Genomic DNA, 12,647 nt, shown 5'->3' with positions numbered 1-12,647 from the left:
TACTAGAAAATGGCTGCTGAAAGACTGAAAAAGGAGAAAAGGAAAAGATCTCAGAAAACAGACAAAAACAATAGGACTCAGAAAAAGGAAAAAAAAAAAAAAAAAAGGTCTCAGGTCCCTCACCCAGACTGAGAGGTGGCAGTCAGGCGCTTCCACATGGAAACCTTTCAGTTTCATCAAAAAGTGGCCCTGGCCAGAAACTTGCCGTTGTCTTCATGCTTAGGCACTGTCCACCAAGGGTCCTGAGTAGGAAAGGAAAAGAGAGAGAGAGAGAGAGAGAGAGAAAGAGAGAAAGAAAAAGACTTCTCTGTATGTAAAAGGAGAAAGGAAAAAATTAAGTCCCATACTTTGGGCCTACCTCCTCTCCTGCCTGGCTCACCAAAATAAGTTACCAGTAGAAGGTCTTGACTGCAGGTTATCCAGGTTCTTGGCCTTTTGAACAAAGAATTGGATGAAACAGCAAAGCAAGAAAAGAATGAAGCAACAAAGGAACAAAACGGGTTTATTGAAAATGAAATTATACTCTGCAGTGTGAAAGTAGGCCCGAACAATGGCTTAAGGTCCCAGACACAGAATTTTCTTGGGTTCAAATATCCCCTAGAGGTTTCCCATTGGCCACTTGGTGCTCACCTCATGTAAATGAAGTGGTGGCCCACAATTGCTCTGATTAGTTGCAGAAAGCAACCAATCAGAGGCTGAAGCGAAGTTACAAAGGTCGCAGTCCTCTGCAAATATCCGATTGGTTGCAAAAACAACCAATCAGAGGCCAAGGTGAAGTTACAAAGTGTCAGTTTTATTCAAATAGAGACTCAGCCCACAATCAGTCTGATTGGTTGTGGACAGCCAATTTCCTATCTGCCTCACGGAAAAGGTGGGGATTTGCAAAGGCAATCCTCTGGTCTTTTTGTTACTTAGGCATGGAAAGTTAGTTTTCCTTTCCATTTAGGTCTAGGAATTCGGTATGAAATGGTCTTAGGTTCCCTGCCTCCAGACCCTATTCTCCTGCCTCATTAGTACATGTGTACCTCATGGTTTCCAAATGCAGACTTATTTAGACGTTGCTGCTTTCTGCTTATTCTGTAAACTTTAAAGAGCCAGCAAAGAATATGAAAATTGGTAGTCTTCATTTGAGAAATATTTGTGTTGTGACAAGAGTGCTGAGTGTAAGGGACTCCATGCTGTGCCTGCTTTCTCTAATGCTAATACATGAGCCCCAGAGGAGCAATGTCAGCATTGATAGGGAACATTAATGGGTTTAAAGTACCCATTAATGGCTGACTGCTGTGGCTCATGCCTGTAATCCCAGCACTTTGGGAGGCCAAGTTGGGTGAATCAGTAGAGGTCTGGAGTTTGAGATCATCCTGACTGGTGAAACTCTGCCTCTACTAAAAATACACAAAAAATTAGCTGCTTGTGGTGGCAGGCACCTATGTAATCCCAGCTACTCAGAAGGCTGAGGCAGGAGAATCACTTGAACCCAGGGGACGGAGGTTGCAGTGAGTCGAGAGCCTGCCACTGCACTCCATCCTGCACTACAGAGCGACACTCCGTCACACACACACACACACACACAAAACCCAAAAAACAAAAAAAAAAAACAAAAAAAATTCATGAACGCTAAGTCTGCAGAATTACATCACAGAGAGTGGGGCCATAGTTTCCAAGTATTTTTTAAGCTCATTAAAGCTTTAAAGGCAATGCCCAGCTAAGTGGTTTTCAGCCCAGGTTTGATTTTTTTTTTTTTTTTTTTTTTGAGGCGGAGTCTCATTCTGTGCCCAGACTGGAGTGCAGTGGTGCGATTTCAGCTCACTGCAACCTCCACCTCCTGGGTTCAAGTGATTCTCCTGCCTCAGCCTCCTGAGTACCTGGGATTATAAGCAAGGACCACCACGCTTGGCTAATTTTTGTATTTTGGGTAGAGACGGGGTTTCACCATGTTGGCCAGGCTGGTCAAGAACTTCTGACCTCAAGTGATTCCCCACCCCCCAGCCTTGGCCTCCCAAAGTGCTGGGATTACAGGTGTGAGCCACCATGCCCAGCCCAGGTTTCTAATTAAGATTACATGGCCATGGCCAATTTGCAGAAATACCTACTTGTGCCCTATCCATGGGTCTGTTTATTCTTCTGGGCGGAGGTATCATGTTTTGTTTTTTGTTTTTGAGATGGAATCTCACTGTGTTGCTCAGGCTGGAGTACAGTGGTCCGACCTCCAGTCACTGCAACATTCGCCTGCCATGTTTAAGCGATTCTCATGCCTCTGCCTTCCAAGTAGCTGAGATTACTGGTGCATACCATTATGCCTGGCTAATTTGTGTGTTTTTAGTAGAGATGGGGTTTTGCCATGTTGGCCAGGTTGTTCTCAAACTCCTGGCCTCAAGTGATCTGCCCACCTCGGCCTCCCAAAGTGCCGCGATTACAAGTGTGAGCCACTGTTCCCACCCACGTTGTTTTAATTAAGTGCCTCGTGTGACTCTAACGTGAGCCCAAAATCAAGTATGAGGGGTTCAAGATACATTCATGAGAGTTAAGTTCCACCTTTGCTCTAAAGAATGGTCAAAGGGCTGGTTCTGTTTGGTTTGGTATGACAGAAAAGTGTGGCTCGTATTTTCATTGCTGTAGCAGAAATTGCTGGTGTCCATGGCAGGGCAGGGCACCTGAGGACAGAAGGAAAGAAACTTTTACTTTTATCTCCATGGAGCAGCTCATGGTTCCTGAATCTCTTGTGGTATGAAGGACAGAAATGGGTGGACTTTTTCAGTTAGTCTTGGTCCTTCTGCCTGTGGGTATGATAGGAGCAGGTAAACATGTGGTACTGATACCTTTAAAGGCATATTCTAAAGATGCAGGTGTAATTTGTCCAGAGAATCACATCTGAAAAGAATTTTCAGAGAAAGGAAAAAATGGCTTTTTTTCAGTTAAACATGTCTCAGATCAAGAGCTATGTCCGCTCTGCCTCCTGGAATGCCATGCGTTTACTTTGACTTCTCTACTTGTGTTTTTTCTCCCTAATGAGTTTGTTTTAACTACTTCTAAAAACTCTTATGATAGTCAAGACTCTGAAAAATATTTCTTTTCTATATACCAGAGCCTTCTCTACATCATGGCTTCTTATATGCCATGCAGAATTCTCACCATTATTTTATGATCTGCAATATTAAAAATGTTGCCTGTGGCTGTTGAACATGGGAAGGTGTAGATACTCAAGATTCCTATTGGGAAAACCTGGGGTCCTTAGTAAAAATGGGGAACATCTAATGTTGAGGTTCCATCTGTGTTCTCAATTAACTATTATTTAAACAAGATAGCGTTTATTACACAGAAGCTTCTGAAGCACTCGAAAAGGTACATGTTTGTGTTTATGTCCTTAATTATATATATATTGTTTGTTGTTTTTTTGTTTTTTTGTTTGAGACGGAGTCTCACTCTTGTTGCCCATGCTGGAGTGCAATGGCACGATCTCAGCTCACTGCAACTTCCACTCACCACAGCCTCCACCTCCCAGGTTCAAGCAATTCTCATGATTTGCCTGCCTCCGCCTCCTGAATAGCTGGGATTACACACATGCGCCACCACGCCTGGCTAATTTTGTATTTTTAGTAGAGGTGGGGTTTCTCCATGTTGGTCAAGTGGGTCTTGGAACTCCCGACCTCAGGTGATCCGCCTGCCTCGGCCTCCCAAAGTGCTGGGTTTACAGGCATGAGCCATTGTGCATGACCTATTGTATATATTATTATCCATAAAATTATTATACATGCACTGGTGTTGTGGCTCTTTTGCCACTGTTTTCTCAGGGTTAGAGAACACGTAAGGAAATATTTCTGTGTAAAAAAATTGATTTTATTGGATAATTTCAGTCACTCCTGTAAATCAGAAGCAGTTCTCATTACTCTCTCATTTTACCTTGAGTCAAATTATAATCTCTGTTGGCTACCTCGTGAATATGTTTGTGTGTATGTGTTTTTCAGGGACTGTTGACATTTAGGGATGTGGCCGTAGAATTCTCTCTGGAAGAGTGGCAATGCCTGGACACTGCACAGCGGAATTTATATAAAAATGTGATTTTAGAGAACTACAGAAACCTGGTCTTCCTGGGTAAGGATAACTTCAACACACAGTTTCTTTTTGTTTTTCTTTTGAGATGGAGTCTGGCTCTGTCGCCAGGCTAGAGTGCAGTGGTGTGATCTTGGCTCACTGCAACCTCTGCCTCCTGGGTTCAAGCGATTCTCGTGTCTCAGCCTTCCAAGTAGCTGGGACTACAGACGTGAGCCACCATGGCTGGCTAATTTTTTTTGTATTTTTGGTAGATACACGGTTTCACCATGTTGGCCAGGCTGGTATCGAACTCCTGACCTCAGGTTAACTACTCGCCTTGGCCTCCCAAAGTGCTAGGATTACTGGTGTGAGCCACCATGCCTGTCCCAACACACAATTTCTAATATACCGTAAAGGTTTCATTTCTCTTCTTTGTAGAATGTGTTTTGGTAATGTATGCTTTGAATAAATGAGTTTCAGATCCCTGTTTTTGAGAAAATCTTAAGGATTTGTCTGTATTGAGAAGAATTTCTTCAGTATGTTTCATCGTGATCTGAACTTACCACATTCCTGAGCTGATCTGTGTCCTTCACTCTAGATTAGTGGTAATTTCAGAAGTTTAGTGGCATAAAACATTGTTGCCCACACCTTAAAATCTAATTGCCAACACAAAGTTTTGATTCATAAGTACTGGGTAATGAAATTAAGAACCTGCAAATTTAGAATATTTTCTAAGTATTTAAAAATTTCTCTTATAAGTCAGTATTTGGGGATTAATTTGCTATTCTATTACATTCTCTTTACTGAGCACATTACTAGGTTGGTAATTGAAGAATATGAGCAAGATTCATGTTATTTATTTTTTAATAAAACAGGTATTGCTGTTTCTAAGCCAGACCTGATCACCTGTCTGGAGCAAGAAAAAGAGCCTTTAACTATGCAGAGACATGAGATGGTAGATGAACCCCCAGGTAAGTGAGAGTGAAAGTGAATACAACAGGTGACAAAGATGAGAGGTCCAAAGGTCAAAGAGAAAACCAGTCCTTAAAATGTGATTTGGGAAGCTGTGTTTTAAAGGAAATAGTTTCTGGAAAGCCTGAGTATTTTTTACGCTCACATTTGAGCATTTTCTGTCTTATGCTTTTAAATTCTCTAAGGTTTCTATTTACATTTTTAGTAATTTCCCTTCAAGTTTTCAGTGAGAACCAATGTCCTCTTCATGGCATATAAGAGACTGCACAATCTGAATCCTTACTCATTTGTTTTGGAGACACAGAAATATCTGCATAATTTTGAGAAACTCTATTAAATGATTTTTTAAGTTCTTTTTTCCCATCATGTCTGAAACATGTGAGAAGTGTTTTCTATTGTTTTCTTTTCTTCTTCTTCTTTTTTTTTTTTTTTTTTGAGACAGAGTCTTGCTGTCTTACTCTGTGGCCCAGGCTGGGGTGCAGTGCTACAGTCTCAACTCACTGTAACTTTTGCCTCTTGGGTTTAAGCAGTTCTCCTTTCTCAGCCTCCCAAATAGCTGGGATTACAAGCACATGGCCACCACGCCTGGCTAATTTTTTGTTTTTAGTAGAGATGGGGTTTCACTGTGTTGGCCAGGCTGGTCTCAAACTCTTGCCCTCGGGTGATTTGCTTTCCTTGCCTTCCCAAAGTGCTGGGATTACAGGTGTGAGCCACTATGCCCCGCCCCCCCTTTTTTTTTCCCATTTTTCTACATATTTTGTTTGTTTGTATTTCTGTAGTCTTCAAATGTAGTCTTGAAATTATAAAGGGCTGGGTGCAGTGGCTCAAGGGCCGGGCACGGTGGCTCACGCCTGTAATCCCAGCACTTTGGGAGGCCCAGGCGGGCAGATCAGGAGGTCAGATAAAAACTAGAAAGAAGCTTTCTGAGAAACTGCTTTGTGATGTGTGCATTCATCTCACAGAGATAAATCTTTTGATTCAGCAGTTTGGAAACCTGGCTAATATGGTGACACCCCATCTCTACTAAAAATACAGAAAATTAGCTGGGTGTGGTGGCACACGCCTGTAATCCCAGCTACTCAGGCTGAGGCAGGAGAATCACTTGAATCGGGGAGGTAGAAGTTACAGTGAGCCAGGATTGTGCCACTGCACTGCAGCCTGGCTATAGAGTGGTACTCCATCTCAAAAAGAAAAAAGAAAAGAAAATTATAAAGTATGATATCCTTCTGCTTTGTTTTTTTTTCTCAAGGTTGCTTTGGCTATTTAAAGTATATCATAGTTTCATTTACATTTTAGAATTACATTTTTTATTACTGTGAAAAATGCCACTGGAATTTTGATAGGGAGTCTATTGAATCTATGTATCATTTTGGATAACATGTCACTTTAACAGTATTTATTCTTTCAATTCATAGACATAAAATATTTTCAAATTTATGTCTTTTCTAATATATTTCACTGATATATCTCTCACTGTAAAGACTTTGTACCTCCTTGGTTAAATTTGTTCTCAGAAATTTATTTTAATGCTATTGTAAATAAGATTTTTTTTTCTCTATTGTATCAGACAGTTTAGATTTATGGAACCCTAACTTGTATGTTAGTTTTATATTTTTCTAATTTACTGAGTGTATTTACAAGTTTTAATGTACTGTTTATGTTTATATATATATATAATCGTATGAGCTACAGCTAGCAACTTTTTACTTATGTGTCTTCAATTTCAATTGCTCTTTTTCATTTTTTTGACTAATTCTTCTGCCAGTACCTTCAGTGTTATGTTAAACTAGCAGCATTGACAATGGGCACAATATAGTTTTGCATTGGCATCTGTGTATAGAAGGAGAAAACAGCTCAAGTTTTTATAAACTGGTTTCAGAAGGTAAAGATCTTCTTTTGTTGGACCTTCAGGGTAATGGGATGCCCTCTGGTTTGTAGTGGACAGGGCTTTGTCACAAGGCTGCTGGGTCTGCACTAGGGTCTACCCTTAGTTGGCTTGTCCTAAAAAACTTGGGTAGTTTAAATTCCCATTTTGGACAGACTGAATTTTGGCAGAGGATTTTGCTCTGTAGGGCAAACACTAGGGCAGGTTTTTGCAGTAGGGTCTGCATATGGTGGGCCTTATATCAGAATGTGGATGACTATGGCTTTCAGCGAGTACCAGAAAGGATCTTTCCAGGTCACTGTGTGGGTTTCTATATAGGCAGAACTGACTATAAACTGTGGCTCAGCGAGCTGGAACTGAGTCATTGAACTGCTTCAGGGACCACAGTAAAGGCTAAGGTCTGTAGGCCAGCTGACATGGCTATAAATGGGTATCTTACTCCGGGCCTCTGGAAAAGCAGAATCTCTCCCAGACTTTGGCTGGGAGGAGTTTGGGATGATTACATAGTAAATTCAGAATTCTAGTGGGACCAAGTTGAGTGGGCCATTTCCTAGTCTGTAGTTAAGAACAGGGATCCTGTAGTTTGCACCTGAATGAGGGCCTGCCTTCTGAAAAGAAAACTTTTAAATCTTGGGCTTTATCAGAATTCCACAGCTCCCTCTCTCTCTGGATCTCAAAGCTCTCAAAGGCACTTATTTTGAGATGGAGTCTTGCTACGTACATAATTCAGGCTGATTTTGAAATCCTAACCTGAAGTAATTCTCTAAACTTAATATACCATGTATCTTTCATTACAGGTGTGAGTCATGATGCCTGGCCATCTCCTAAAGGCGTTTTTGTCAGAGATGGCTGACAAATTGTCTTGCTGTGCAGGAGATAACAAAATAGGTTACCTTTTATTCTCCCATCTTACTGATTTCACTCCTGCTATACATTTTTATTCTCCATTTTCTATTTCAATTTTGTCTGTAATTTTACATTTAGAAATTTAGAACAATATGCTAGAATTTACATGTAATGCCTGAAGTAAATTAGATAATTTGTAGGCACTCCATATTTACTAAAACTTTACTTATAAATTTAGGCTTGATGTAGAAAAAAAGAATTCTATGATTGGCACCCATTTTGTCCAGCCTATATCTAAATAATGTAATTTATTTGCAGATATTTGTTTTATATATCAGACACTCTAACTATATTCTGCAATATATATATTTTTATATATTTAACATTTATATATTTAGCATTATATGTATTTATATATGTGAGTGTGTATATATATATATATATATATATAGCAATGTAAGGCTATTTTTTTGCTTCTAAAGTTGGATTACAGCAGTTTCATTTTGTGTAACAATAGCATATATTTAAAACATAAAATTTCTTTTTTTTTTTTTTTTTTGAGACAGAGTCTCACTCTGTCGCCCAGCCTGAAGTTCAGTGGTACAATCTCTGCTCACTGCAACCTCCACCTCCCAGGTTCAAGCGATTCTCCTGTCTCAGTCTCCTGAGTAGCTGGGACTATAGGCACACACCACCATGCCCGGCTCATTTTTGTACTTTTAGTAGAGACGGGGTTTCACCATGTTGGCCAGGCTGGTCTTGAACTCCTGACCTTGTGATCCATCCATCTGCCTCGGCCTCCCAAAGTTCTGATACAGATGTGAGCCACTGAGCCTGGCCCAAAATTGTCTTTTTTTTTTTTTTTGAGATGGAGTTTTGCTCCTGTTGCCCGGGCTGGAGTGCGATGGTGCAATCTCGACTCACTCCAACCTCTGCCTACCGGGTTTAAGCAATTCTCCTGCCTCAGCCTTCTAAATAGTTGGAATTACAGGCGCCCACCACCACACCTGGCTAATTTTTGTATTTTTAGTAGAGGCAGGGTTTTACAACGGTGGCCAGGCTGGTCTTAAACTTCTGAGTTCGGGTGGTCCACCTGCCTTGGCCTCCCAAAGTGCTGGGATTACAGGCGTGAGCCACTGCACCTGGCCTTCTTGTGTTTTTAAATGCTTATTTATTAAGTTTCTCATTAGAGTCTTTCATTTATGATAATACTGCATTTCCTTTGGAATTGTACTGCCATACAGTGCATGTCAAGGATTCAGCATACCTGCCTTCCATGAGTAGAGTTACAATCAAATGTTGCAGTTATCTGAACACATTATTATTTTTTAATTTATTTATTTTTCTTTTTCTGAGACGGAGTCTTGCTGTGTTGGCCAGGCTGGAGTGCAGTGGCACGATCTCAGCTCACTGCAACCTCCACCTCCCAGGTTCAAGAAATTCTCCTGCCTCCGCCTCCTGAGTATCTAGGATTATAGGTGTGCACCACCATGCCTGGCTAATTTTTTTGTATTTTTAGTAGAGACAGGGTTTCACCGTGTTGCCCAGGCTGCTCTCGAACCTCTGAGCTTGTGATCCGCCTCCCAGAGTGGTGGGATTACAGGCGTGAGCCACTGTGTCTGGCCTAGACACATTTTTAATGCTACATCAGTGTTGCCTGCAAGATTTTATGAGTAAACATTTAACATTTATATATATTATGGTTTTGCCATTCCATATTAGTGTGTTTTTTCAGTTTGACATCTGTTTATTGTGTTTTTTTGTTTTACCATTTTAGACAATTTGCAATTGTTTGTACACTTTAAATCTATGGGATTTAATTAAGAAATAAATCAGCCATATATCTATCCCAGTCAGATTATATGTGTGTGTTAATAAATTTGACCCCAATTTTGGTTATGGCTTATCTTGTGTGTATTCTTTCTTATGTGATTTTCAATGGTCGTTTTATCTTGTCTAAGTGATTAGTCATGGAGATAGTCTTTTTTTTTTTTTTTTTTTTTTGAGATGGAGTTTCACTCTTGTTGCCCAGGCTGGAGTGCAATGGTATGATCTCCACCCACCACAACCTCTGCCTCCCAGGTTCAAGTGATTCTCCTGCTTCAGTCTCCCGAGCAGCTGGGATTACAGGCATGCGCCACCACACCCAGCTAATTTTTGTATTTTTAGTAGAGACGAGGTTTCTCCCTGTGGTAGACTGGTCTCCAACTCCTGACCTCAGGCAATCCACCTGCCTCCCAGAGTACTGGGATTACAAGGCGTGAGCCACCACGCCCGGTGAGATAGTCTTATTTTCACCATGTGTTTAATAATAAATATATATTTCTTTTGTGCGAGAGAAACACTTTTGTGATTTGAAGATAATTTATGTAGAGATTTATAATTCCGTATTTTTTCCAGTTTTTCTTTTAAAAAAATTAATTGTAAAACCACATAAAATAAAGTTTACCATCTAAAATCTATTGAAGTGTACATTTCAGGGCCAGGCATGGTGGTGGCTCACATCTTTGATCCCAGGATTTTGGGAGGCCAAGACAGGAGAATTGCTTGAGCCCAAAAGTATGGGACTAGCCTGGGAAACGTATGGAGATTCTCTGTTTACAAAAAATTTTTAAAAATAGCCAGGCGTGGTGGTGTACACCTGTGGTCCCAGCTTTTTGGTAGATTGATGGTGCAGGATTACTTTAGCCTGGGAGTTTGAGGCTACAGTGAGCCATAATTGTTCCACTTTACTCAAACTTGGATGACAGTAAGAACCTGTCTTAAAAAAAAAACTGTACCTTTCAGGCATGGTTAGTATATTTGTATTCATCTTGTGAAACTAAAATTCAATACCCATTAAGTAACAGCTGTCCATTTTATCCTCTCTCCAGCCCTTGACAAACACCATTGCACTTTCAGTGTGACTAATTAAGATATCTCATATAAGTGGAATCATATAGTATCCATCATTTTGTTACTGGCTTACTTCAGGTGACATAATATTCTCAAAGTTTTATCTTAAAATGTGACAAGATTTATTTAAGGCTGAATAATCCATTTGTGTGTGTATGTGTGTGTGTATATGTGTGTGTGTGTGTGTGTATATACATATACCTTTTTTTTTTTTTTTGAGATGGAGTCTTTGTCACCCAGGCTGGAGTGCAGTAGCATTATCTCAGCTCACTGCAACCTCTGCCTCCTGGGTTCAAGTGATTCTCCTACCTCAGCCTCCTATGTAGCTGGGACCAGAGGCACATGCCACCACACCCAGCTAATTATTGTATTTTTAGTAGAGAAGGGGTTTCACCATGTTGGCCAGGCTGGTCCCAAACTCCTGACCTCAGGTAATCTGCCCACCTCAGCCTCCCAAAGTGCTAGGATTATAGGCATGAGCCACTGCTAATGGGATTTTTATAGAGATTATGTTGAATTTGTTCACCACTTTTGGTTGCATTGACATTTTTGAAAAATTAAGTGTTTTGGCCCTTGAGCCAAGAATATGTTGAAGACTGTGTTTTATTTTGATATATTTTTCAATTTGCCAATTTTACTTTTGCTTTTAATGTTTTGTTTTATTCACTTTTGGTCAGAAAATGTTTATAATTTTGATCTTCCTAAATTTATTTATTGTTGCTGCTTGAGAGAAGATTTTACTGTGTCACTCAGGCTGGAGTGCAATGGCATAATTTTGGCTCACTACAGCCATAACCTCCCAGGCTCAAGTGATCCTTTTACCTCAATCTCCCAAGTAGCTGGCACTACAGACGTGTCATGGCTACTACCATGCCTGGCTAATTTTTTGATTATTTGTAGGAACAGTGTCTTGCTATGTTGCCCAGACTGGTGTCAAATTTCTGGCCCAGCTGGGTCTTCCAAAGTGTTGAGATTGTAGGCATGAGCCACTGCACCTAGCCAGCATTCTTAAATTTAATAAGACTTGATTTGTGTCCTAACAGAATACACCAGGTGCAAATAAGAATATTGTGTATTCTCTTGATTTTGATTTAAAAGGCTTGTACAGGTCTGTTAAGCCTATTTGGTCTGTGATGTGGCTTGGATGTCTGTGTTCTCCAAACCTCATATTGCAATGTAATCATCATTGTTGATTTGGGTCCTGATGGAAGGTGAATATGGGACCTACTGGGAGGTGCTTAGGTCATGAGGGAAAGTTCCTCATGAATGGCTTGGCACTATCCTCTTGATAATCGGTAAGTTTACACTCTGTTAATTCAAGTAAGAGCTGGTTCATTTAAAAAAAAAAAAAAAAAAAAACTTGGCTTCTTTATCACACTTGCTTTGTATCTTACCATGTGATATGTTCAGTTAATCTGTGCATTCCACTATGATTGTAGGCTTCCTGAGACCCTCACCAGAAGCAGATGCTGGCACACACTTTTTGTACAATCTGCCAAACTGTGAGCCAAATAAACCTTTTTTCTTTATAAATTATTCACTCTCAGGTATTCCTCTATATGTAAGTAATTGAAGTTTGCAATTTTTTTTTTTTATGAGACAGAGTCTTGCTTTGTCACTCAGACTGGAGTGTAATGGTGCAATTTCAGCTCACTGCAACGTTAGCCTCCCAGGTTCAAGCAATTCTCCTGCCTCAGCCTCCCAATTAGCTGGGACTACAGGCTCCCGCCACCATGCCCAGCTAATTTTTTTTTGTATTTTTAGTAGAGACTGTGTTTCACTATATTGGCCAGGCTGGTCTTGAACTCCTGACCTCGCGATCCGCCTGCCTCAGCCTCCCAAAGTGCTAGGAGTATGGATGTGAGTCACCACGCCTGGCTGCAGTTTACTTCTAAAAACATTATGTTATATTGGGGAGTAGAAAAAGCTGTGTTGGGTAAATGTGACAGATTTTTTTTTTTTTTTTTTTTAGAAGGGGTCTGGCTTTGTCACCCAGGCTGGAGTGCAGTAGCATTAT

At 40.5% G+C, this 12,647-nt stretch overlaps 1 protein-coding gene across 1 annotated transcript in view; it reads left to right on the top strand.

Moving 5' to 3' along the window:
- Positions 1 to 12,647, top strand: part of LOC105532427 (zinc finger protein 675) — a gene marked incomplete at its 3' end in the record, with an annotated part of 37,211 nt that overhangs the window by 17,127 nt on the left and 7,437 nt on the right. Inside the window, exons 2-3 of the mRNA XM_011970596.1 lie at positions 3,966 to 4,092; positions 4,908 to 5,003. Of these exons, the coding sequence (XP_011825986.1) occupies positions 3,966 to 4,092; positions 4,908 to 5,003 (223 nt within the window). The remainder of the gene's footprint in view (positions 1 to 3,965; positions 4,093 to 4,907; positions 5,004 to 12,647) is intronic.

This window comes from Mandrillus leucophaeus, unplaced genomic scaffold (assembly GCF_000951045.1).
Source record: "Mandrillus leucophaeus isolate KB7577 unplaced genomic scaffold, Mleu.le_1.0 Scaffold959, whole genome shotgun sequence".
In the NCBI taxonomy this organism is placed as follows: domain Eukaryota; kingdom Metazoa; phylum Chordata; class Mammalia; order Primates; family Cercopithecidae; genus Mandrillus; species Mandrillus leucophaeus.
Note: the sequence above shows the minus strand (reverse complement) of the source record. Positions and strands in the feature narration are given on the sequence as shown.